The 25,897-nt window shown below is 40.2% G+C and overlaps 5 protein-coding genes across 5 annotated transcripts; 4 read left to right on the top strand and 1 right to left on the bottom strand.

The window, feature by feature from the left end:
* Nucleotides 1-1,020: 1,020 nt before the first annotated feature.
* Nucleotides 1,021-9,878, top strand: LOC122024504 (protein SCAR2-like). Its single transcript, XM_042583146.1, has 10 exons — nt 1,021-1,375; nt 2,708-2,871; nt 3,793-3,916; nt 3,991-4,120; nt 4,334-4,401; nt 4,491-5,608; nt 5,727-8,974; nt 9,072-9,245; nt 9,336-9,443; nt 9,531-9,878. The coding sequence occupies exons 1-10, from the start codon at nt 1,221-1,223 to the stop codon at nt 9,582-9,584; spliced, it is 5,343 nt and encodes a 1,780-aa protein (XP_042439080.1). The 5' UTR covers nt 1,021-1,220; the 3' UTR covers nt 9,585-9,878.
* A 371-nt stretch (nt 9,879-10,249) lies between these two features.
* On the top strand, nt 10,250-12,918 carry LOC122025396 (phenylacetaldehyde reductase-like). The gene is made up of 6 exons (XM_042584201.1): nt 10,250-10,451; nt 10,523-10,695; nt 10,764-10,949; nt 11,029-11,191; nt 12,218-12,404; nt 12,525-12,918. Exons 1-6 carry the CDS (start codon nt 10,343-10,345, stop codon nt 12,664-12,666), a joined length of 960 nt encoding a protein of 319 aa, XP_042440135.1. The 5' UTR covers nt 10,250-10,342; the 3' UTR covers nt 12,667-12,918.
* A 1,699-nt stretch (nt 12,919-14,617) lies between these two features.
* LOC122024517 (uncharacterized protein At5g39865-like) lies at nt 14,618-15,573 on the top strand. The gene has a single exon (XM_042583166.1). The coding sequence runs from the start codon at nt 14,685-14,687 to the stop codon at nt 15,366-15,368; it is 684 nt and encodes a 227-aa protein (XP_042439100.1). The 5' UTR covers nt 14,618-14,684; the 3' UTR covers nt 15,369-15,573.
* Nucleotides 15,574-16,302: 729 nt separating this feature from the next.
* LOC122022409 lies at nt 16,303-20,249 on the bottom strand. The gene is made up of 6 exons (XM_042580398.1): nt 20,103-20,249; nt 19,889-20,033; nt 19,624-19,781; nt 18,075-18,159; nt 17,938-17,974; nt 16,303-17,816 (listed from the first exon to the last, which is right to left on the bottom strand). The coding sequence occupies exons 1-6, from the start codon at nt 20,192-20,194 to the stop codon at nt 16,501-16,503; spliced, it is 1,833 nt and encodes a 610-aa protein (XP_042436332.1). The 5' UTR covers nt 20,195-20,249; the 3' UTR covers nt 16,303-16,500.
* Nucleotides 20,250-20,882: 633 nt separating this feature from the next.
* On the top strand, nt 20,883-23,131 carry LOC122024670 (ammonium transporter 2 member 1-like). The gene is made up of 3 exons (XM_042583338.1): nt 20,883-21,857; nt 21,935-22,220; nt 22,363-23,131. The coding sequence occupies exons 1-3, from the start codon at nt 21,216-21,218 to the stop codon at nt 22,911-22,913; spliced, it is 1,479 nt and encodes a 492-aa protein (XP_042439272.1). The 5' UTR covers nt 20,883-21,215; the 3' UTR covers nt 22,914-23,131.
* Nucleotides 23,132-25,897: the final 2,766 nt, after the last annotated feature.

Raw genomic sequence — 25,897 nt, 5'->3', positions numbered from 1 at the left:
GCAATACAAAAACTTTCAGACTCATATCTCTCGATCGAGTTATAATGCTCTTCAAGCGTCCAATGATCAAAATTATAATGCTCTTCAAGCGTCCAATGATCTTTTGATCGATAAAAACTTTCAGATTCTCACATCTTTAAATCGAGTTATAAGTATAATCCCTATTTATCCAGTGACCTTCCAATCAACAAAAACTTCCTAACTTTTATATCTCTCTACTGAATTATAAGTAGGGTCCACACGTACGTCCAAAAGAATGAGTAACTTCAAATAAAAGAAAAACTCCACCTTCTCATTCAACAATACGTAACCTTTGCTGGGATAGGAGATCGATGATTCAGTGTAGCTCGATCGATCTCTCTTACGTTATGCATTTGAAATTGTCATATTTTTTTTTCTCACTGACAGGCTATTTCTCTGGGTAGAAGAGTATTGCGGAAGAAAAGCTGAAGAAAAAAATATATTTAAGTTAAATTTATTTTAAGGTTTAAAATTATTACTAACATATTCAACTTTCACAATTAACACACTGAATCTAAGAAAGGGTGAAAGCTGAATACCTGGATTTTTATTGTTGAACCAATGTATGGCATATGCTGTCTTTTAAAATTATTGTGATTGGTTGTGAAGGAACAAAATAACACTATATATTAATTATTATTTGTGAAAGATAATGACAAGAGTGCATGAAAACATCTCTCACAATTAACATCACTGAATGCTGAAAACCTATTATTTCTCTCAATTAATACTATTAGTTTACTTTTCAAATAAAATAATAAAAATTAGGTGTTTTAGAAAATAGATAATTTTTTAGGGGCATTTTAAGTTTTTCTCATATATGAAAAAACGCACAAGGATCTAAAGTGTAAAATAGGATCTTGGAGGGGTTTAATCAATCTTTTCCTGCCTAACACTAAACCTGGACTCGAAAAATTCCTTTGAGAAATATCTTTTGTGTAATGGATGTCACCTTTTTCAACTTAGTCCCCCACCCCCCCGGAAAGGAAATCCTCCAAAAAATGCAAAAGGAAAAAAATAATTAAATCTCTCTCTCTCTCTCTCTCTCTGCATCTCTCTTCTCCTGTGACAGGGAAGCGAAGTTCGGCAATAGCGGAGAGGAGCTTCAGAGGTGGTGAGTCTACCGGCAAGGCAAGGCAGGATTTTGAGATCTCGGCTTACTGTTCTCCTTGATCTGTTCGTGCTGGTGTTCCGGCGAGATGCCGACGATTCGGTACCAGATAAGGAACGAGTACGGGCTGGCGGATCCGGAACTCCACCGGGCCGCGGACAAGGATGATCCCGAGGCCATCCTCGAAGGGGTCGCCATGGCTGGACTCGCCGGCGTTCTTCGGCAGCTCGGAGATCTCGCAGAGTAAGTTCCTTGCGGCTCGCTGCTTCTCGCGGGGAATGGGTGTCTTTCTCGGGTGGTTATTCATGTTTCGCCTTACCTCAATGGTGATGAAAATTTGGGATTTAGAACGAATTTATGCGTGTGAGTTTGATATGCAGTGTTATTTCTACTGCTTATGAGTGTCGGTGTCGGAGTAGTTGAGCTGTTACATTAGGGTTTGCGTGTCTTACGTCAAATCTCAAAAACTTGCGCATGAAAATTGGCGATTTTACATATAAGTTAGTTTTTGTTTCATAAGATAGTTTCAGGGAAGTAATGCTCTGTGAATTTTCGAAAAGTATGATCCAGAGTATCTGGAATTGTTATGTTGCGTCTGAATTCAACTACGATAGGAGAAACAGATTATGTGGAAAATAATTACTAGATGGCTGGTGGAGGAGTTACGGAAATGTTTAATTAGGCAACAGTCGTACTCAAGTAGAAAAGTCGCCATAAAGAAACCTGGTGGAAGTGTGAAAGACAATGAAGATAATCAGTTGTTGCATTTTGTATTGACTGGACTGCACTGATTGTTTTTGTTGTATGAAGCTGTCTTCGACTAGTTTAATTCAAGAATTTTTGCAGTGGTGTTCTTCATCTTGACTACGAATTAGGAAAGCCATGTATAAAGTTTTTTGAGTAGTTTTTGTTAATAGGGGTTGTTTTTGTCACTCGAAGATCCAAATTTACTTGAGATTATGGATTGGGTTTGATTCTTTGTTAGCTTTTAGTCAATTTTTCATCTGTTGGTTTTAATTCTTTTGCTTTTCAATCAATGAATGCCTCCCTTCTGCTAAAAGAGAAAAAAGAAAATAGTTGCTCAACTATGGTTGGCTTGATATTTCAACATGATGCTTTTGCTGCTAGTTTGCAGAAGGATTATGACATTGTTCAATCCATTGATAATAGTTTCCGTTCAAGAGAACAAAAACAGGGAAGGTAATGTGTTTGAATGTAAATGAAAATGGACTGTTGTCACCTTTCTTGAGAGAAGTTAAACCATTAAAGCCTCAAATTTCAATATAAATAATAAATAATAAATAATGATTTTACATTCGACAATTGTTCATAGTTTATGTGCTTAATATCTGCCTTTTCAATTGCTTCTTACATCAGCTTTATTTAATTTCTTTCCTTGAAGGTTTACTGTTAAATATGATGCCCTTGACTGCATGGTGATTGTTAAGCAGTGCAATTTTCATTTGTTTGTAACTATTATATGTTTCCATAAATATTTTCCAAATAACTCACACCTCATGATGCAATAGTACATTTTATGTTGAGATTTATCACAGCAATGGATCTTGTAAATAGGTTTGCTGCAGAAATATTCCGTGATTTGCATGAAGAAGTTATGGGTACTGCTGCTAGAGGGCATGGGCTGATACTTCGAGTCCAGCAACTTGAGGCAGATTTCCCATCCTTTGAAAAGGCTATTTTCTCTCAGACTAATCATTCAGGGCATTCATACAATGACGGTCAGTACGCTTTTAACATTTTTCTCCAAGAAAGTCAAGTTCAATCATTTAAGTCGCTTCTTTAGTCCCAGTTCTTAGGTGAAGGAACTGGTTTTGTTATCATATGAATTTGTTGCCTCAAGACAAATGTTTAAACTTGAATCAACAGTGGTGTTTTTCAACTAGTTCTTTCAAGTCACTTTGTTAGTTCCAGTTCTCCCAGGTGAATGAGCTGGTTTTATCTGTTGGGTATATTTGTTGCATCAAGACAAATGTTAAGCTTGTATCTAACTGGGGAAAGAATTCTTTAGCTGGTTCTTTAAGAGATAATCTTGTGAGAACATAGATTGTCTCCATTCAGATTCCATATTGAAAAGTGTTTGTTGTGAGGCTTTAACTTTATATAATGAAATCATTGATATGATGCCAATTGCAATTTATATTTCATTGCCACAAACCTTTTTGTTTGTTCAACGAAACTATCAACAAAATCTAGATTTCTCTTAGTAAATATGAACAAGCCCACTAGAGGAGCAACAATTCCATAGTCTTATCCTACCATCGTTCTCAATTACATGCCAAGACAAACAAAGAACTATAAGATATATATTTTTCTTACAATATAATTCTGGATAATGTTTGAAAATTCTTGTGTAATACACATTTATGTTTTAGTGATAAAATTTTGTCTAGAACTCAGGAAAAATGAATGAACTGCATCTGTGATGTAAATCATCTATTTGGGCGACCCAAAAATTTAGCAATGAAATCTTTATGTATATCAAAAAAAAAAAAAATTGAAAGCCAATGTCACTCACCTATTTGTTTTGAGCAAACAAGTTAAAAAGAACTGGATGCCATTATAAGATATTAATGCTGCTTCCTAATGCTTCTATTGTTATTTTGTTTTCTTCTTGAAGTTATTCATGTAGTCATCGGCAGGTATTGATTGGCACTCTAACTTTCATCTGGATCAGAACTTGGTCACTCAAGGGGATATGCCACGTTTTGTTATGGATTCATATGAAGAATGCCGTGAGCCACCTCGGTTATTCACACTAGATAAGTACGATAATGAACTTAACATATTGCTTAAAATTTCTGATTTTTCACTAGATTAAATGATTTTTTTTCCTTCAGGTTTGATACTGCTGGTGCAGGAGCATGTTTGAAGAGGTACTCAGATCCATCTTTCTTTAAAACAGAATTAACTTCCTCTGGCTTTATGGAAGCAGATAAATTAAGAGAGAGAAAATCTCGGAGGATTAAGGTAAGACACCTTAAAGGAAAGACATGTTTTGGTTTTGCTTTTTTTTTTTACAATAAATAAATATCCATTTTTTGGACTTGTACAACTTCTACTTTCTGCACAGATTTCTTTAAAACACAACTCTGTCTGCTTAAAAACTCTCCCTTCTCTTTTTTATGTTAAGAATTGTTCTCAGCATTAACAGAAGTTACTCTGGCTTTCTTTTCTTGTCAGAAAAAGGGATCACGTATCAAGAATGGCCATACCCTAGAGTCTTTATTGTCACCGCGGGCAAATTCCGAGTAAGTTCATCTGGTACTAACATTTTGATCCAGTATTAAACATAAGCATCAGTTCTGAGCTTTTTTCTGCCTCTGTTGGTCTTCTGCAGCTCACAGCCAGCAATTTCGGATCAGGTTGCTGATAAGTCTGCTACAAGATTTGTGAGGTTGAAATTAAGGAACTTGGATGATACTAATGGAAGCAAAGGGTGCGGCTCAAGGAAGCATCTTCTTCAACTACATTTGGATATACAGAAAATTGCTTTTGACAGTTCTCAAAGTTCTTCAACTTTAAGTCCAGGTCTAATTGATTCAAGTGTGCCAACTTCTCTAACACATGATACAGCTAGGAATATGTCAGAAAATGATTCTCTAGTAAGAGATTCAAGTCCTACGATGAATGGTTATGAAGAGTTGACTAGGGCAACAACATATGAACTAGGTGACTGGAATACGGAAACTAAAAAATTTTCAGAATCAGCAGATGAGCCAATTGTGGGTGTTCCCAATACAGGGAGAGGATATAATCTGGTGGAGAGTATGGAAAACTCTGCTGATTCCGAAATTAATTCAGAAGGCAGTGCCTACGACAATGAACTTAATGATATAGTGAGAAACACATCTCAGAGGGTGGAAGATCATAAGTTAGTGAGGGCAGAACTTCAGTTAGAAGGCAGTACTGATGGCTACAGGACTGAAGACATCGGTAGTGAACCAGAAAATTTCATGGATGCGCCCAACAGCATGGAATCTGAAGTTGAAACAGATTCTGAAAATAAAGGGAGACCAGATATTGGTTCTTTGAAAACTGAAGGTCAAGAAATGGACACTGACGCTAGTGAAAGATTAGAGGAGCTGGACTCTCAAACTTCAGAACTCAATAATACTGGGCCAGAACGATCTAACAATATGTCAAACAGTGGAATGACAAGTAATATTAACAGCCTAGATGAAGTACTAACGAATCAAGAAGCAGAGAAAACCCAAGAGCCCAGTTTGCTACATGGGGAGGTTGCTAACTCAGCTGATTTAGTCTCTAATGGAGGCAGCAATATGGAGACATTTGAAGATCCCATGTTAAAACCAGAAGAAATCATAAATGAACACTTGGATTCTTATGACCCTGCTTCTGATTTATTAAATGTTAATCCTGGAGAAATTTCTGCACGTTGTTTAATTCCTCGTAACAATAATACCTCAGCCAGAAATGACATCCAATTAGACAATGGTGAGTTTGCCAAATGCTTCAATGGTAGTTTTATCTTTCAACTTATTGTGTAAACATTATGTTACTGTTTTTAACAACTCTTTAACATTTTTAATGCTTATTCTGTTCAATTCAACAGGTCCACCTTGTTCAAATCTATGTCTACTCGAGAAAACTCATCCAGAAGATCATGTGAATGAAGACATACATATGGTTGACCATTTCTCTTGTCCGTTAATTCGAAACACTTTGGCGGAAGACCTTGAGAGTGAAGTTCCATTCTCTATGATTGTGGCCTCAACAGAAGAGATGCAAGTTCCGGTGGATCAAGAAATAAAAAATTGTATCTCTAAAGAAGATGCAGATGCAGCTAGCAGTTCAGTTGGAATAAGCATCTCAATGGTCGCCTCAGAATTTGCCCCTGACATCAGTATGGACGATTTAAAGCATGGTGAATTAATAACAGATGTGAACAACTGTCAGCATCCTGAAGAACTACCAAGTGAAACATCTTTTTGTGCAAAAGGAACTGATGGTGTAGCACAATACCATACTACTGGAAACTCTAATTTGGGATGTGACTCTGTGTTGCTACTTTCTGAAGAGATGGCATCCAATCTTGACTCGTCTGTTGATAAAACAAAGCAGGCAAGCATTCTTCCAAAAGATTTTGTTCCGTATGATGAAGTTACTGATGATAAAGCAAAGCAAGCAAACATTGTTCCAAAAGATTTTGTTCTGTATGATGAAGTTTCTGATGATAAAACAAAGCAGGCAAGCATTGTTCCAAAACATTTTGTTTCGTATGATGAAGTTCCCCTTCAGGCCTCAACTACAAACATAGGAAAGTCACCAGGGACAATGAATCAATATGCAGAAACATGCCCATCTGAAAGCCTACCAGTTCCAGCTCATGTTATTTCCGCCATCAGCGATGCAGATTATGCAACAGAAATGGAATCTGTGGTTGCAGTCAAAAATCTAGAAGCTAGCTCTGAGAATGGTGATGATGGGGCAAAAAGAATTTTTTCAATGCCAATAATATTACAACCCCAGTTTGAATATTTTTCTGGTTCAGAGGAATCTCTGGAATCTCCAAAGATGAACTTTGCAGAGGAATCCCAAGAGTCCTTCAAGGTGAACCATGAAGAGAAGGCACCTTTATGTTCTGCTGGTGAAGCATTTTCTGAGGATGTCAGTAATTCCACCATGCTTGATGATAACTTAGAATTCTCAAATGAGTTTTACCGAGGCAGCTCACAGAATGTTGTTGAAGTGCCTGAACAAAATACTGATCATGAAAGTTTGACAGAAGAAACTTTTGCATCCAAAGATAAAGATAATAACAAAAAACTAAACTTGGCACATAATGAAGAGGCATTAGACCAGCATCTGCATTTAGAAGAAAGTGAAGATCTTGCAACCTTGTATGGGCATCAGCCTATAATTTATGAATTTGATTCTTTGAATACAGTGGAATTAGAATCTCAAAGAACTCTCAACATGGAAGATTCTCCAGCATTAGAACAATCATCACTAGACCCAGCTGCCTCATGCTTTGATTTGCCTGTGAATAATTCATCTAATGCCAATGATAGTGGGCTACGTGGTGATATTCATGAAACAATGCCAGCTGGCCATGTGAAAGCATATCCTGTTCTTAAAGAGACATATCTAAATTATCCTACACAAAGAGAACATACTGATTCAATATGTTTAGCACAAGGTGAACTTGAAAGCATACAAGGAGATATGTCTCTGCCAACCTACTTAATCTTTGATTTTGCAAGTTCAGCTGAAGAAGCTTCTATGATACCAACTAGCAATGAAGATATCTCTACCTTGCACACTAGCAATGGAGATGTTACCTTGCAAGCCAGCAATGGAAATGCCTCTACCTTACAATCTGGCAATGAAGAAGTATCTCCTGGACAAGCTATCAAAGAAATTGTCTCTGCCTCACAAGCTAGCAATGAAGAAATCTCTAGCTCACAAATTAGCAACCAAGAACTCTATTACTTGCAAGATAGAAATGAAGAACTCTATGAAGCTAGCAATCATGATGTTTCTACCTTACAAGCTAGCAGTGAAGAAGTTTCTGCCTCACAAGCTAACAAAGAAGTTGTATCTACCTCACAAGTTAGTAATGAAGAAGTTTTGCCTTTACAAGTTTGCAATGAAGAATTCTCTACCTTACAAGCTATACATGAAGATTACTCCACCTTAGAAGCTAGAAATCAAGAAGCCCTTACGTTACAAACTAGCAATGAATCAGGATTCTTACATCAAAAAGGTGAATGTGTTGAACTTGAAATTCCAATTGACTATAATGGGTTGGAAGATAAACCAATAGAAGGACCTGAACCAAATTATCATGCCTTAACCAACAATGTGTTACTCAAAATGCCAACATCAAATATAGATGAGACTTCAAAAATGGATTCACAAGCTCTCGTCTCATCAGAGTGTAATTCAGAAATTTCTCCATGTCATGAGGCTTACAATATCTCTGATATGCCATTTTATCCCTTATCAGGCTCTGATGTGACTGACTTCGAGAGTGCAACCAGAATATTGAACGAGCCTCAATCATGCAACTCATATTCTTGCTTTCCTTCACAGAATTATGAACCACCACCACCATTGCCCCCACTTCCACCTCTTGAATGGAGATCTCGGAAGTTGTCGTCTCTATTGCCCAACCAAAATTCAATTCAAGCTTTGCCTGGGGAAAACCTGTTTATGTCATCATCAGGCATCACTCCAACAAATTCACATATCACATCACCAATCAGTTTATCTCAACTACCACCAATTGTTGCTGATTACAGCAATCAACCTGATTTCCTGTCTTCAACAAGGTGCATTGCCGATTCATCACTGTTGTCTTCATCCATATCATCATCTTTGGAATATGAGAAGAATCAACATGCTTCTGATGTGGATGAAGCAATAAAGTTACCACTAGAAGATTCATTTTTTATATCAGAGAGCCAATTGTTTCAGAATTCCATGTTGCAGAAAGATATAATTCAGCCTCTGATGGAGAAAAGATCAGAGATTGGTGAATTTTTGCCAGTTTTTGGATCAGAGAAATCTCAGTATTCTGAGGATAGACATCTACATTTGGAGAACATGGTTCAGTCTCAAAACCCTTTCTTGTTCAATGCTAGCATCATGGATGAGAGCCATAGTATTCTGTCACTCTCTTCAGGACTGGGCATGCCCCAACATGGTTATGTATATTCTTTGGAAAGGAGCCAACCAACTCTATTTGCTGTTGTACCTACCAACGAAGGTGAAACGATTGGTATTAACCCTCGTTCCATACGGAATCGCCCTAGAAATCCATTGATTGATGCTGTTGTTGCGCATGATAGAAGCAAGGTAAGGATCACGTAGTATAACAAACTTGGTTTAATGCTCTAGTCCTGACCATTTTTGTTTTCCTATTTGTTTCTCTTTTTTTGCCATTGTCCTGCAGTTGAGAAAGGTGCCAGAGGTTGCTAGCCCTTCTGATGAGCCAAAGTCAGATCAAATGGATACATTGCTGGAGTCCAATATTTTGCAGTTGAGGAAGGTATCAGAGCTCGCTAGGCCTTCTGACAAACCTAAAGCAGAGGAGAAGGATGCATTACTAGAGCAGATAAGAAACAAGGTTGGCGCGTTTCCATAAACTATAGCAACTTAAACATGTTGATTCTCTTCTTGATTATAACTCAGGCGAACAATGCTTTTTTTTTTTCAGTCATACAACCTGAAGCCAGCAACTGTTCTCTCGAAGCCAAACAACAAGAGCCATTCGACAAACATTAGAGTTGCCGCCATCTTGGAGAAAGCAAATGCAGTCCGGCAGGTTAGGCTTGAAATATAAACTGTTCTTCGGTCGACTACCTTCTCGATTGCTTTTCTGCATGCATGACTGACATCTGTTCATGGATAGGCAATGGCCGGAAGCGATGAAGAGGATGGTGAAGATAATTGGAGTGACTGCTGAATGCAAATTACTTTGTGCTTAAATTCAAAGCTGTTCCAAGTCTGCTTGCCCAAAGAAGGTTCCGCTGACAGGAAAGCTACTTGTTAATCTAAGCAGTGTACAGTAGTGTCTCCTCTGCCCCTTCTTTTTCATTCCTTGTTCAATATGTATTCTATTAATATAATTAGCTTCTCTTATAGCAGTTAAAGCTCTACCTAGGAGCAAGCAAATAGAATCATGGCGGATATCTATTTGATTGTAACATGTAACATATATATCCAGAGTAATATCATGTAGAGGAAGCATGTTTTCCTTTGTCGATTGGTTCTTCATGCTTGATGCGTTAGGTCTCAATCAAGTTGGCTTTAGTCCATTAATACAAGCATCAAGGTGTATTTGAATCATGTGATTTTTTATTGCACATGGTAATACATTCCTATTCACATGATTTGAATCATTATTGTCCTTGCGAATATTGGTATTAAACTATATAACAAATGTATCGTGATGCGTAGCTTTTAATAATAAATTTTATACTAATTTATTTTTTTATTTTTAAGTTGCACTAGATATTTAATTTGGGTGGAAATAAAATGAAATAAACAGGCAAAAATATGATGAACAACATCGGTCAACCTAAATATCGAATCCAATTTTTCACTAATATTAATTATATAACATTACAAATATTACGCCTAGCCAAAAGGCCCAAAACAGCCTTACGTCTCGCTCACTCGTCGACAGAATTCGCTCTGAAGCAGAGCAGGACGCGAGGAGAAATGACGGGCATTGTTTGCGTCACCGGCGGCAGCGGTTTCATCGGTTCATGGCTCGTCCGTCTCCTCCTCGACCGCGGCTACACCGTCCACGCCACCGTCATGCGCCTCGGTCGGCATTCCTCCTTTCTCCGCTTCCTCCTCCTCCTCCTTCACCTTCCTATTTCGTAAATTCTTCCGCAGGGGACGAGGCCGAGACGGCGCACCTGCGATGCCTCCCTGGAGCCTCCGACCGCCTTCTCCTCTTCCAGATCGACCTCCTCGACCCTGACTCCATCCTCGCCGCCATCCGCGGCTGCGCCGGCGTCTTCCACCTCGCCTCGCCTTGCACGGTCAACCGCGTCCAAAATCCGCAGGTCCGTCCCTATCCCTTTCAGATCCCCCTTCTTCCTCGTTATTCTGACCCCGTTTTCTCTCTGATCAGAGGGAACTACTAGATCCGGCGGTGAAGGGGACACTCAACGTGCTCCGTGCGGCCAAGGAGAGTGGCGTGTGTCGCGTGGTTGTCACATCGTCGATCTCTGCCATCATCCCTAGTCCTGGATGGCCGGCCGATCGAGTCAAGGACGAGAATTGCTGGACTGACCTTGACTACTGCCGGCAGAAAGAGGTGAGAATTTGAGATCACATCACAAGCCCTAACCCGACAAGCAGATGTTTTACTGCGGTTGTCACCTCCTGCGCTTCAGCTATGGTATCCGGCGTCCAAGACGATGGCCGAGAAGGCAGCTTGGGAATTCGCAAAAGAGAACGGGTTGGATGTGGTGGTGGTCAATCCTGGGACGGTATTGGGGCCGATCATTCCGCCAACGATCAATGCCAGCATGGCCATGCTCGTCCGCCTTTTTGAAGGTAATTGATTATGACCATCACATTATCATTCGCTGATCGTTGTAGTTCACAGATTTCTGACAATGCCCAAAGAAGCTATCTAGCTTTTATGTTTGTGTGGTGCAAATATACTAGCATATTGTTCTGTACCAACTTGATACTGGTCCTCCAGTATACTCACCATATGACAAAAAGCTATACTGACTCCTCAATGTGTTTTAGGTATGAGAATTATACTATCACTAAATAACATGTAGACATTGGACCAACATTTTTAGTGATCTAGTTATTTTGTGTTCCTATGTCTTTTTTCAAGGGCTACTGTTTCTGTTTCTATGGCTTTTAGTGTGTATATCTAGTTTCGGTTCTTTTTCACCTACTTCTAACAAAAGTCCCAAGTTGTCAAATGTCAATTCGTTTCCTTTCCTGCATTCAGGGGGGAAAGGCAGTTAGTTTCCTTTCCACTAGCCTTCATCTACTATCCAAAGCTATGCAGTTCGCTTGTTCCAGCAAACTGAGGCAGGAGCTATTATATCTGGCTAAGGCCCTCAGGCCTTTTTTTTTAAGCTGGAAAGGGAGTGTTGCTTTTCTTGTTTGAGTTCTATCTCGACCTCTTTGACAATTCCTTGCCACCATGTTTAGTAGCAATGTTATGTTCTCTAACAAGAGAACTTATGTGCTTGTCATTGAAAAAGAGTTTTGCGGTAATGATACACAAATACAAAAAATAAGTACTTGTAGTGCTTTATCACATTAACTATGCAATTTTTTAAGAACTGTTGGATTTTCAAGCTCCTACTTTTCAATTACACATTTGTATATACTCAATGAAAAGTTGTCATATCAGGCTTGTTTTTTTGGATCCCTCTTTGGAACCTATTCTATTGTTCAGGCTTGTCTTTCTTTGACATATTTTAGATGAATTGTAGCTGCTTGGTTAAACATGTCATCACCGGGGAACTTTTGGAGCTTCTTATGTTGCTTATGCTATATCAGTAGTTTTGAATAGTAAATCAGTATGCATTTCTCTTCCTGGTCCGTGTGCAGGCTTGGAAGAAGAGTATCCAGATTTTTATATGGGAGTTGTTCATGTCAAAGATGTTGCTCTGGCACACATTCTAGCATACGAAAATCCTGCAGCATCCGGTAGGCATTTATGCGTTGAATCCATTTCCCACTGGAGCGACTTTGTATCCAAAGTTGAAGAACTTTACCCAGAATTTAAGCTGCCTAAGTACGGTCCATTTCTCCTGTGAATTCAAATCTAATTAAGCAAACTTGTCTCCTTTGCAAGGCGGTTTTTAGCTTCATTATTGCAAACATTTTAATTCCAATCTCTTCTTGGGGTCTGCAGATTCCCAAAGGATACACAACCTGGACTTCTGAGAGCACAAAATCCTGCAAAGAAACTGATTGAATTGGGGATGCGGTTCATCTCCATGGAACAAATAATCAAGGATTCAGTGGAAGATCTAAAGAGCAAGGGGTATGTCTGAAAGCTATGCTCTTCAATTCTCTGTGATTTCATACGAAATCATAGCCAATAAATCTACTATCATAAGCTCAGTTTGTAGTAGTTTCTTCCGTGTCATAGTTATGAATTAACTTTATGATTCTAGTTTATCTAGCATGGAGGAATATTGGTACATGCTGTTTTTCGGCTGTAAATGAATAAATGCTCATGAAATGTCTCTATAATAGGTTATTTATGTACGTTAGCTATAAAAATAAATAAGCTTGAATATTTATGAGCTTGACTCTTTTCATTGACCATAAAAATATTGAATACTTCATGAATAAACTTAGTTTTTAAGTTTTTTTTTTATTAACTAGACATTGTAGGCATTGTAAACGTCTAATTTATGAATAAATCTTGAACATTAGTAAATTTCAAATTTTGTTTATTAATTATGAATAAAGCTTCTTAATAATTTATGCTTATTTTTTACAAATTTGTTTAAGGTTCAATCAAGAGTATGTTTTTATTAATTTTTATTCAAAAACATAAAAAAGTGTAATACGTTCTGATACTATTTAATATTAATTTTTATTCAAAAACATAATAATTTTTATATCGAATCATTTTTTAATTATATCATATTATCAATTTTATCTCGAGTCAAGCTTAAAAACTAAAGTAGATCTAATAATAGTGAATATTGGTAGTTTAAAGTTAATTAAGCTAGATGAGTATGTTTAATTACATTTCGATGGACTCAATTCATTATTATTATTTTTTTAGTTGGCATTGAATATCCAGTTTGTTGATTAATCCTAAGTGTAATGGTTGTATAAAATTTTTTCTTTCGCTATTAAAATAAATTAGAAAATATTTATGGCTCATCAATCCAATATTTTTAATCAACCGTTCATGGTAAAGTTAGAATTTGATCTTTAAATACCTTGCTAAGCTATTGCTCCGGCAGCCAATTCATTTTCATTCTTGATTTAAGGGCAAGACAAAAGAACTATAAATATTTACTAATTAAACATAGCCTTATTTTTGACCTTGACATGCATGGTTACATTACTTAAGCCCAAAGCACACATTGATCAGTCCCAAGCCATATGTCTCTCGGTTGTTCACAGTATTTTTTTTTTTTTAAAATCTAGTTAGTCTAGTCTTGAGTGACTAATTAGGTCTTATAAAATTTTTCTATTAATCATCAAAATAAATTAAGAAATATTTATAATGGATGATTAAGAAATCTAACATTCTTTAATTATACATCCTATTTAAAAAAAAAATCTTATAAATTTATTATAACTGAATATCGAACAATAAATACACTCAACCTAAATAACTTACCGCTACCAAATGTGTAGAAATATGATAATACATTGCTGGGAGACTGGAGAGCTGCTACCAACTGTACTCTGCAAATACTTGGAACCTTTGCTTTTACAGGAAGAACCTGTCGAGTACATAAATCATGCTCCTGCTGCTGCAGCAGAGCTTACAGTTCAAGGAACATAAAGGTGCGCAAGTTGCCCCGGGCCATGGTGCAACAAGCCGCTTAACTAATTTCTCAAGTATTTATTATTTGAATCTAATCAATTATTATGATTATATTTTCTGAAAAATATAGAGTATTGAGAGAAGTTACTCGTGCTTCTAGATTGATCTGATAGCTCGTCTGTGGAGCTTGATCATCCACTCCGGAACTAATTGGAGAGGAGGTCTAAACACCTGAATTATTAAAAAATAAAAAAATAATAAAGTTGTATAAGTTATTTAAATTAAATCAAGTATTTCGCAGGATATCAATTTTTTAATTGCAAGAGACAGTTAAAAAACAAAGAGAGAGTTTTAAGAGAGAAAATTAAAAGTTTCTAACAATTAATTTCAAAAAAGAAAAAAGAAAAAAGAAAAAAGAAAAAAAAACAAGTGATGAAGTGGAAGTAAACAACTACTAGTAAACTAATAAATAAATAAATAAATAAAATTATTATTTTTTTCCTTATTTTTAGTGAAAGAGAACGAGGTCACTCCTCGTCTTTCTTCTTCCTCCTGATGAGGCGGCGGTGGTCGAATACCTCTCGATCCGGCGGCGGCGGGAGCAGCGGTAAGTTCTCCTGCCCTACTCTCAAGGACCTCGAGGCCCTCCTACACGACGACCTCGCCGACTCACCTTGCCGAGTCCTCCACCGCGCCCGCCCCGCCGTTCGCGCGATCCGCTCGATCCCTTCCTCCTCCTCCTCCTTCTCCGCCGATCCCCTCGACCGCCGCCGCCGCCGCATCGTCCTCTACTTCACCTCCTTAGGCGTCGTCCGGCGCACCTTCGACGACTGCCGCGCCGTCCGCTCCGTCCTCCGCAGCCTCCGCGTCGCCGTCGACGAGCGCGACGTCTCCGTGGACGCCCGATTCCGTGCGGAGCTGCAGGCGGCTTTCGGCCGCCGCTTCAGGCACGTCGTCCTTCCCCAGGTCTTCCTCTCCGGCCGCTGCCTCGGAGGCGCCGACGAGATCCGCCGCCTCCACGAGTCCGGCGAGCTCAGGGCCCTGGTGGAGGGGATCCCCTCGGCTCCGACAGCGCCCTGCGGGGTCTGCGGCGGCGTGCGATTCGTGCTCTGCGCGACCTGCAGCGGGAGCCGCAAGCGATGGTGGTGGGGCAGCAAGGGCGGCGGATTCCGGGCTTGCGGTGAGTGCAACGAAAACGGACTTGTGCGCTGCCCCGATTGCTTCCCAGCAGCCGTCTGATCCAGATTGCACGGCTCTGTTTTTTTGGAACAACATAAACAATCTTTTTTTTTGGAAATTTTTTTCATGATTGTAAATAAGGCATGCGAAATTAAAGAAAATTTTCTAATGTTTTCCATGGCTTCGTTCCAAACCAATCGAACCTAACTTTTCTCTTGAATATTTTACTAGATCAAAATTCAATGGGTTCCTATCCAACTGTAGGAGATTTTTGTTTTTTCTTGTCCCGGGGTTACAGTATCATGATAAAATTTTTAGTTATTATTCATGTATCCGTGATTTGAATCCTAATTATAATGTATTTATAAGAATTTTTGTTCAAATAGGAGGCGCAATAAAAAGACATTGGACTTCTAGATTGATTTTTTTTTTCAAATAGGAGATGTAATCAAAAGATGCTGGGCTTCTGAATTGTCGCCAGAAAATTTTTATGGGACTAGATTGGTTATCCTTGAGATAGTAAATTAATTGGGATAATCATTTTTTTTTTCAATTTTTTCATTGATTAAGATTTGGACAAGGTATGGGTTTGTGAAAGAGACGAGATCTGGGCAATATTTATACGCAGGGCAATAAATTGGGCATCCAATGACTCTCTCCGGAGATTTAAGTCCTGATGATTAATACGCTGGATTCATCCCAAACGATTTAAGGAGTACGATAAGATACGAACATATAAATTATAAAGAATATTTTGTTAAGAATATTTTATTCTAATATAACAACTCTTTTGTACATGGAAAGACATACCTAACGAGGTATTATATATATGTTAGAAAATTGATTTCAAAATATATTTGAATAAGCACCCATGTGGCAAACGTTGATTAACTACATGTGGGCACATACTATTGCAGGAGAGAAACAGGAGTATATCATTACAACAAAAAGCAATTCGTTGAAAATTATAAATTTGTAATTCTAAGTTCCGATATAATTTTCAACTCTAAATTCCGAATAAGTTGTGTGAGAGTTTCCAACAAAACCAGGCCAGGATGACAATGTATCGAACAAAGAGCAGATTACAAATCACTTTCCAATTTCTCATGGTTGTGTAAAGAACTTTGAAGCAAAAACTGCACCATCACAGACTTCAGAAAGCCCAAATAATTACATCATAAATGGAATATCATCAGAAGTCTAACGGCTTCCCAAACAAATCGTTGATCTCGGCCATGGCCTCCTTGGTGAAAATGGTTGGCTCAAACAAACCACCATTTTCACCCAAGTCATGTGGGATACTCGTCGAAGCATTGTCTTTCGGGTCATCTAATTCATCGTCGGCCAGTATAAAGAATCCGTCAGAAGTTGGTTTCTTGTCCAAAGAAAGAAACCCTTTCTCCTTTTGTTTGCTGCTTTCGATGTTGAATGTCTCTCCTATGTTATCGTCTGCCAATATAAAGAATCCATCAGATGCTGGTTCCTTGTCTCGAGATACAACTCCTTTCTTCTTTGGTTTGTTGCACTTGGAATCTGATGGCTCCCATAAGCCTTCATCCACAAATATATAGAATTCATCGGATTTTGGCTCCGTAGCTAAAGTTACAATTGCTTTCTTCTTAGGTTTGCTGCCCTTGAAATCCAATGGTTGTCCAAACATGCTGTTTATATCATCCATTGCCTCCTTCAGGTTGATAGTCGGATCCAGCAAACCATGGTGGCATGCATTTTCCACTTTAGACTCGTCAAGAACAGTTGATCCAACAAATCTGTGAACAGTCTCTTCATTGAAACCTGATATGGTCCTCGTGGAAATGCTATAAGCCGTTGAATCAATTTGTTTCTTAGGAACATTAATGTTGTTCGGTGGCTTAAATTCCTTGGAGTGTCTGTGAATCACATCATCATCTTCATCATCGGCCAAAATTTTGAATTCCACATGCTTATCGGACTTAAATTTTGAAAGTTCAACGCCACATTGATCACTGTTGGGGAATTGAGAAGGGTGTTTTGGCACATCACTAGTGTCTTCGTCTATGAAGACTTTAAACTCATTCTTCTGACAAACAGATTTTGATTTACTTGATCTTCTTTTAACCATGATATCCAGAGGTTCTTGAAACATGTTATTGATCTCACTCATAGCCTCCTTCATTTTGATGGTGGGGTCTACAAGTCCATGATGACAAGCGTTTTCTGCTTCAGACCTTCCAACAATTGCAGAATCAACAAATTTCACCACTACTGTGTCATCAGTGTTATTTGGAATGTGATTTTCTGAATGAGCATCATCACATTTCTTAGAAGACGTTTTTACAACGGCTGATTGTTGAATTCCATGCTTTGATTCCAAATTTGTAGAACTATCTTGTATAGATTTTGAATGTCCTATTATAATATTGCTGCCGGTAATATTTCCTTTGTCTGAAAGGCCTTTACTGTGGTTCGGTATCTGAGAATTCCTCTCTGCAACTTTGTCATCAACTATTTTTATGTTTTCTTTATTCCCTGCAATATATTACCCTAAGTTGCATCAACAAACTGGCAATATTTGGAAAGATAAATTACCTCCTTAGAGAAGCGCATTTTGGCCAATATTCTGGTCAGAAAGAGTTTTTGACGTGAGTACCTTTCAAACTTAAACATCCTTTCCTTGAGATCACTTCCTGTATTTGCAGTGAAATATAAGCAGCTGGAAACACATGGGTAGCAAAAGGGCAAAAACAACCAAGAGCAAGAAATGAGTGTTAGTGATTGAGAAGGTACTTTGGCTTTTCTTTTTTTATACAATTCCATCCGCTGAACAAACTCTCCGTATGTCTTTTGTAGTTCATTGATAGGCTCTGCAAGGCTACATAAAATATGCCTTTCAACATTTTGCACAACCAAATTCAGCAAACCGAAATGAAAAACATAGACCTTGAAATTTGCATTGTTCAATAACTTGCTTCTCCTTGCTATTGTAATTCTTCGAAGAACTCCTCAAACACTCGAGGCTCAATCACACAACTTTAAAGATCTAATGATCCTATATATCCATTTATACGACAGAGACATTACGATCACTAACCTAAGTTACCATTGCAATAATATTCATCTTTCAAGTGAATGTTGATCTCTTTGTTTTTTTTTTTAAAAAAAATCTAAACTAATATGAATCTTTTAGACCATATGGCCCTAAATCTTTTTATGTTACATGTTCGAATAATCATGTATTTGATTCTCATGCACATGACAACTTGGTTGAAAGGCAAGCTTAATAAAAAATCAGTACTGTCAATAATCTAGCAATCTATGAAATGCACAATTAAAGTTATTAGGTATAGGCATTGTTAGTAGAAAAAATCACTAACAAGGTAAAGAGTTCAGTATATTTTATGAAGATCTTTTGTGTGACCAATTGCGTTGGACCTTTTGTACATTAAAAATGGGAAGCATGGGGGTCACGAATTTAATTAGCAGTAAGCAACCTTGAATACCAACCACTTAACAAAGCAAGAAGCACTTAAGAAAATACAAGTTATTTCTCACCTTATCTTACCCTACTTCATCTGATGATAAACATGGTAACTTATGTTACTGTCTGAATCGAAGAGAACTTTATGTGAACTCATGAAATAAAGAAATGAGAAGAAATCTGTTTCAAAAATGTCATGTTTCACTAATTCCAGTTAAGAATCATGGTCTCATGAAATAAAGAAATGATAAGAAATCTATTTCAAAAATGTCATGTTTCACTAATTCCAGTTAAGAATCATCGTTTTGAATTGTGTAATTTTAATTGTCAATGGTACCTCGGGCAAAATTTTACCAAATTCAGGTTACAGTGATTGCATATTTATCCAAAAGAGAAAAATAAACTAGTTTCTAATCAAAGTAGATACAAACAGCTTCTTGAGTAAACTTTTACCAAATTCAGGTTACACTGATTGCATATTTAGCCAAAAGAGAAAAAGAAACTAGTTTCTCATCAAAGTAGATACAAACAGCTTCTCACATAGTAAATACTGATAGATTGATATAGGAACATAGATATCAGAAACCACCAAATAAAATGTTCAATCCATTCATCTGAAAAACTATGACAGAAGTTGAACAGCAACAGATGAATCCAAACATATGACATGCCAAAATTTGGAATTAGATAATGAAATTTGAAGGATGACAACAATCTTAAATATTCTAGCTTTCAACGATTAAAGACAATTAAATATAATAGTTAATGAACAACTGAATTCCAGAAAACAAAAAAGAAAAAAAAAAAAAGAACAAATCAATAAGCCATCATAATATCACAAGGAAACTAGACTCTTACTTCTGGACACCTAGACGGTACACTTTCTCAGCTTCATCGAATTTCTTATGCTTCTCATAGTACAAAGCATACGCCAAATAAAACACAGCTCGCTTCAACCCAATTTCGTTCTTCTCCATCTTCCTCAAAAGCACTTTAGCATCATGCACATAATCCATCTAATACATGTCATATAACTACTAATTACCGCATGAACCACTGTAACCAGCAGAAAAACTGTAATCTCTCCCTTCACCCCCAAAACAAAAAAAAAAGGTCGCCTTACCAGTTCGATCCAGATGCGGAGGTATCGAGAATCATTGCGGTACCTTGGGTCAGTTTCAAACTCCTGCGCGCACTTCTGCAGGAATCTGGGGAGCTTCTCCTTCAAGATCCGAGGGGGGAAAGTCTCCCTCATCCGCCGAATGCCACTGCTTGGATGCGTTAACAATTAGAATAAACACGACACGCATTCTCCTTCCAGAGTTGGGATCTCTTACTGAATCCAAGGCCGAAGCGGATCGCCGCCCTCGTAGCTCTTGATGTCGGAGACGATCGAGGAAAGGAGCTGCTTCTGGAAGTCGTCCGCCATGATTCGGACAGAGGGAGAATGAGGTTTTCAAAATTTTTAGGGGGCAACTCGCGGGCCTTTCCAGTATTGGGCTGTCTTTTTCGGCCCAACAACTTAGTGCTCCTATTAAATCTATATGACAATGACTAATGACTCGCTTAATTAGGCTTAAGATATGCAGCCTTTCAATTAGCCACGAGGCGCTTAAATTTGGTAGATTCTGACGTTGACTTTCTAGTCTTTTTTTATTCCACAGCGATGCTGATGAAAGAAAAGTCCAAGTTAACACGAAGCTGTTGAAAGAAAAGTCCAAGTTAACTTGCGTCTCTGGTTTGTCAAGTCATAAGGTAATTCCTCACATGCATTCCCATGCCGGATCCGTACTGCATTATCTTCAATTCGCGCAACGTGGATGGCGTGAATCCCGCTGCGAACGCACTGCGAAGCCACGCGGAAATTTATTAATGCGACTTGAAGGCTGGAGGCAACCTGTGCATTAAAAAGGCCGGTGAGCCCAACCACTTGGACAACGCCTGGAAATCGACAGACAACTAAGCTAACGTTGACCTCTCTGCTGTCTTCAAAGAGCTTGCTAATTAATTACTGTTAATTAAAATCTAGAAGCCTGCCTGCCTGTTTGAACGCTAATAACGTCCCCTAAAACACACAGTGAGTTAACATTTAAATAGATCGGCAATTGAGTTTATTCCTTTCCGTAATATTAATTATTTTCCTTTCTGATTCATGATGTTTTCCGGATGTTCTTGGAATTGGATATCCTCAACGGCACTGCGCCGCCAAGTGCGTCCGTGTTGGCCACCTTCCGAGAATTTTCCATCAAGGAGTCACAATTTCATACTTAATTACCTTTTTTTATTTGAAGTTTTTCTTCAACCGAGTTTGTTTATTGATAAATGAGTTAAAGTGATCTGCGATTCTTGTTGTTGGTTGAAATCTTCGTCTCTGTTTGTGGCGAATCCGTAGATCGAGTGCTCGATTACTTGCCTTTTCTTGATTTCTGCCACCGGCGGCGGCGGAGGAGATGGCGACGCCGCTGGCGTACCAAGCGTCGCTGCCGGGGTCGCCGGAGTGGCTGAACAAGGGCGACAACGCGTGGCAACTGGCGGCGGCGACGCTGGTGGCGATCCAGAGCATGCCGGGGCTGGTGGTGCTGTACGGCAGCATCGTGAAGAAGAAGTGGGCGGTCAACTCTGCGTTCATGGCGCTGTACGCCTTCGCCGCCGCGCTGATCGTGTGGGTCATCGTGGGCTACCGAATGGCCTTCGGCGACCGCCTGCTCCCCTTCTGGGGCAAGGCCGGCCCCGCCTTGGGCCAGCGCTACCTCATCCGCCGCGCCTTCCTGCCGGCGACGCCGCACCACTACAGCGACGGCAGCCTGGAGACCCCCATGGTGGAGCCGTTCTACCCTCAGGCCTCCCTCGTCTACTTCGAGTTCACCTTCGCCGCTATCACCGTCATCCTCCTCGCCGGCTCCGTCCTCGGCCGCATGAACATCAGGGCCTGGATGGCCTTCGTCCCCCTCTGGCTCATCTTCTCCTACACCGTCGGCGCCTTCTCCCTCTGGGGCGGAGGCTTCCTCTACCACTGGGGCGTCATCGACTACTCCGGCGGCTACGTCATCCACCTCTCCTCTGGCATCGCCGGCTTCACCGCCGCCTTCTGGGTAGATATCAACCATAATCAATTAAGCATGATTACCTGCTCGATTCTTAATCGATTCTGAACTCACGAAATCGATAGGTCGGGCCGAGATTGAAGAGCGACAGGGAGAGGTTCTCGCCGAACAACATACTGCTGACTCTGACGGGGGCGGGGCTTCTGTGGCTGGGCTGGTCGGGGTTCAACGGCGGCGCTCCGTACGCCGCGAACATCACGTCGTCGATGGCGGTGCTGAACACGCACGTCTGCGCCGCCACCAGCCTGCTCACGTGGACCTGCCTCGACTGCGCCTTCTTCAAGAAGCCGTCGGTCATCGGCGCGGTGCAAGGGATGATGACCGGCCTCGTCTGCATCACTCCCGCCGCAGGTCCTAATTCTATGATGATATTATTATTTATCTATGTTGGAGATCTATGATAGATTGTACTATATATCGATCATTAATTTGTTGAATTAATGTCGATCGATGGGGTAATTTATTTGGCGTAACAGGATTTTTTGATTAACAGGATTGGTGCAAACTTGGGCGGCGATGGTGATGGGGGTGCTCGCCGGGAGCATCCCCTGGTTCTCCATGATGATCCTCCACCGGAAGTCTCCTCTGCTGCAGCGCGTCGACGACACGCTCGCCGTCTTCCACACCCACGCCGTCGCCGGCCTCCTCGGCGGCCTCCTCACCGGCCTGCTCGCCGAGCCCGCGCTCTGCCGCCTCATCCTCCCGGTGCCGGGCACCAAGGGCTTATTCTACGGCGGCGGCGTCATGCAGATCGTGAAGCAGGTAGTGGGCGCGCTGTTCGTCATCGCCTGGAACCTCGTCGCGACCACGGCCATCCTCCTCGTGATCGCGAAATTCACACCGCTGCGAATGCCGGACGACCAGCTCATGATCGGGGACGACGCGGCGCACGGCGAGGAGGCGTACGCACTGTGGGGCGACGGCGAGAGGTACGACGCCACGCGGCAGGACACGCCGGCGGCGGCCGGGGGCAGGGATGAGGCCATGCACATGCGCTCCGTAGGGGAGTTTAATGGAGCCAGAGGAGTAACCGTCCAACTATAGCCGTTGAATTTACTTGTAAAACTAACTGTTTTTTTCTTAATTTTTTTTTTCTCTTTTTAGCTCATCATGATTCAATGATGTTGCTTTGTTTTGTGTTGGAAGATTGAGATTTAAGAGCGATCACCGCCTCTCTCTCTCGTAATTCATAGATTGTACGGAGGACGAAGAAGTCATTGATTCAAGGAAGAAGACAATGAATAATTATGCAAGTTGGAAGATGAGACTTGTCATGAAAAAACCAATAAGACTCTTTTGGTCCAAAGTGGTATTCGCAATCACATAATGGCTCTTAAAAGATTACAATACAAAGCATGGGCTCACATCGATGAACAGCACAAGTCAAATAACTCAACTTCTGATCGCCTACAACTTTTGACCTAAATTGTGGTATCTGACTTCTGAGATAAGATTAATAAGCCTTTATTGATCATACATTGATTCTATACATTTTGTTTATAAAAGAAAACATCGTTCTGTTGTCTAATTTTCAAAGAAGAATAAGAAAAACTTAAAAGCTCTGTCAAACTTCAATCACATTCTTCTCTTCCTCCTCCTCTTCTTCACCTTCTGTTTTTTTCTTTCTTCTTCCGTCCATCCCTGACTGCTGCCACTGCTTCACTGCGACTGCCACTGCCAGTTCTACAAGAAATAACTTGCACGCTTACGTACTCCAGCTTCCTCCTCCTCACTATTCATAACCGACGTACCCTCCTCACCTGCTTCTCCTCTCTCTGCCAACAATTAAAAATTCACATTTTTAGTGGCTAAGATCTGGTTCTCCATCAAATCACAACCTAATGTTTGATCTGAAATGGCAACAGCACGCTGCTGTGTTCGGCTCGCGCTGCTACGAGGAAGAAGGAGAGGAGAGGAGAAGAGAGATAGAAGTAATGATGCATGGCAGAAACTGGTAAAAGCAGAAGCAGCCAAATCCAATCCATCAACTTCAGCTTCTCTTTTCATTCAATAGAGCAGAGCAGAGCAGAGCAATGCTCTGTTTCGTCAACACTGTCCTTGTCTTATACTTGTTAAAATTCATGACTCATATTGGTTATGGAAGGCTGACAAGATGAATGAGAGGGAAGCAGAGATGAATAGGAAATTTCTTGTGCAGGAGAATGAGTGTGTGGAGAAGGGCGATGTGGATGACGACTCGAACAAGATTTGATGTGGAATATATCGACAAATATAGAAGTTTATTTCAGTCTCGGGATGGACATCTACTGGTCTTCATCACTGAGACCGTGCACCTCTTCTCATACTTTATTTATATCGTACCTGATGTTGCTAATTATCATAAACTTTCTGACTTGCCACTTCGCTGTTTATTCCGACAGGTTAAATCATCATCAGTCGGTCTATTCATTGTTCTTCTCGCTAAAACAACTATGTAATGATCAAGCTCAAACCTTTATACACGTTAAATCCGTCAGAATGCTGTGTTTCAGGAAAATCTTTCAGCATGCATTAAGCAGGCGATCCTTCCTCTCAATCCACGGACAAACAAGGAATCAAGACAATGTGCGTGATTAATATTTTTATGATAAAAAGGATAGTACGCTTCAGCTCATGAATATGAGTTTGGGCATCAGTTTTCAGAGTGCAAAAGTTCAGTGATCTTTACACTCATCAGTCAACTCTGAAGACTAGCCACTTATTCCTAATTACCTCATCCAAGAGTCACGAAATCAAACGACAAACAAAGAAAAACAAAAACTAGAGATAAAAAAGGTCTCTCAAACACTGTCACTCCTGATGCCCCAAATCTTAGAACTGTTGTGCGAGTACAACTACACGAACAGGAGAGCATGAAAACCCGAGACACAGTCAACTAAATAAAATATATTTATAAAAAAATAAGAACACTTCTTTTAGAGATTAACAGATCTTCAATTCGAAGCAGTTTTTTCTCAGGGTAAAGAATTTCTCATGTCACTAAGCTATCATGTCAATATAATTGCACGAGTAGATTGGAGCATATACTAGTAGTATATTTTAGTGACAACTCTGTATCTCTCACTCACACTCACCACACCAAAACCCTAGCTAGGTTTTCCTTCCTGATCTATAGAACCCTAGTAACAACCATATCTGTTGCCAGAATCACTGACCCCCTATATTATACCTACGATCGATCGATCGATCGATGTTATTGCATGACAAGTGCACTCACTTTTTGGTGCATGCTTACCTTCAATTCTTCTATATGTATCACCCACACTCAAGGTTCATCCTTACATTTCTTCCAAAGTTCCACTGCTTTCCGGCCACTCGTTCATTGATTAAATATTCCCCATGGATCCATTTGCAAACAACCACCACCACCACCAGAGCTTCCATGTCATGGAAACGCTCTTCCATAATAACCAATTGTCAATCCAACAATGTCCTCCTCCACCTCCTCCTCTTCCTCCTCGTCCTGTCAACGGTGAAAATAAAAGAGGAGGAGAGAAGAGAGGAGGAGGGGTGAAGCTGTCGACGGACCCGCAGAGTGTGGCGGCGCGGCAACGGAGGCACCGGATCAGCGACCGGTTCAAGATGCTTAAGAGCTTGGTGCCCGGCGGGAGCAAGATGGACACGGTGTCGATGCTGGAGGAGGCCATCAACTACGTCAAGTTCCTCAAGGCCCAGATTTGGCTACACCAAGCCGCCCTGACGCAGCACTCTCCTCCTCCTCCTCCTCCTCCTACCGTGCCATCGCTTTCTTTCGATGAGCATGAGTACGAACGCTTAGTTTGTGTCTCGCAGTTGGTCGTCTCTGCTCCATCGTCGTATCGAACGCTGCCTATTGGCGGTGGCGGCGGCGGCGGCGGCGGTAGTGGTGCTTCTGGTTCCTGGCTACTGCCGAGTGACGACGTTGACGAGCAGATGGTGCAGATGGAAGTAGAGCACGAGCCGCGGCTGCCTGAAGAAGCTGATCTCGATTGTCTTCCTCCTTTTCCATGAAGACGCTGATCACTAGATTCTAGCTCCTACTTATGATA

Source organism: Zingiber officinale, chromosome 9B, assembly GCF_018446385.1.
Source record: "Zingiber officinale cultivar Zhangliang chromosome 9B, Zo_v1.1, whole genome shotgun sequence".
NCBI classification, from domain to species: domain Eukaryota; kingdom Viridiplantae; phylum Streptophyta; class Magnoliopsida; order Zingiberales; family Zingiberaceae; genus Zingiber; species Zingiber officinale.
The sequence above is the reverse complement of the archived record's forward strand: the minus strand, read 5'-3'. Positions and strand labels throughout refer to the sequence as shown.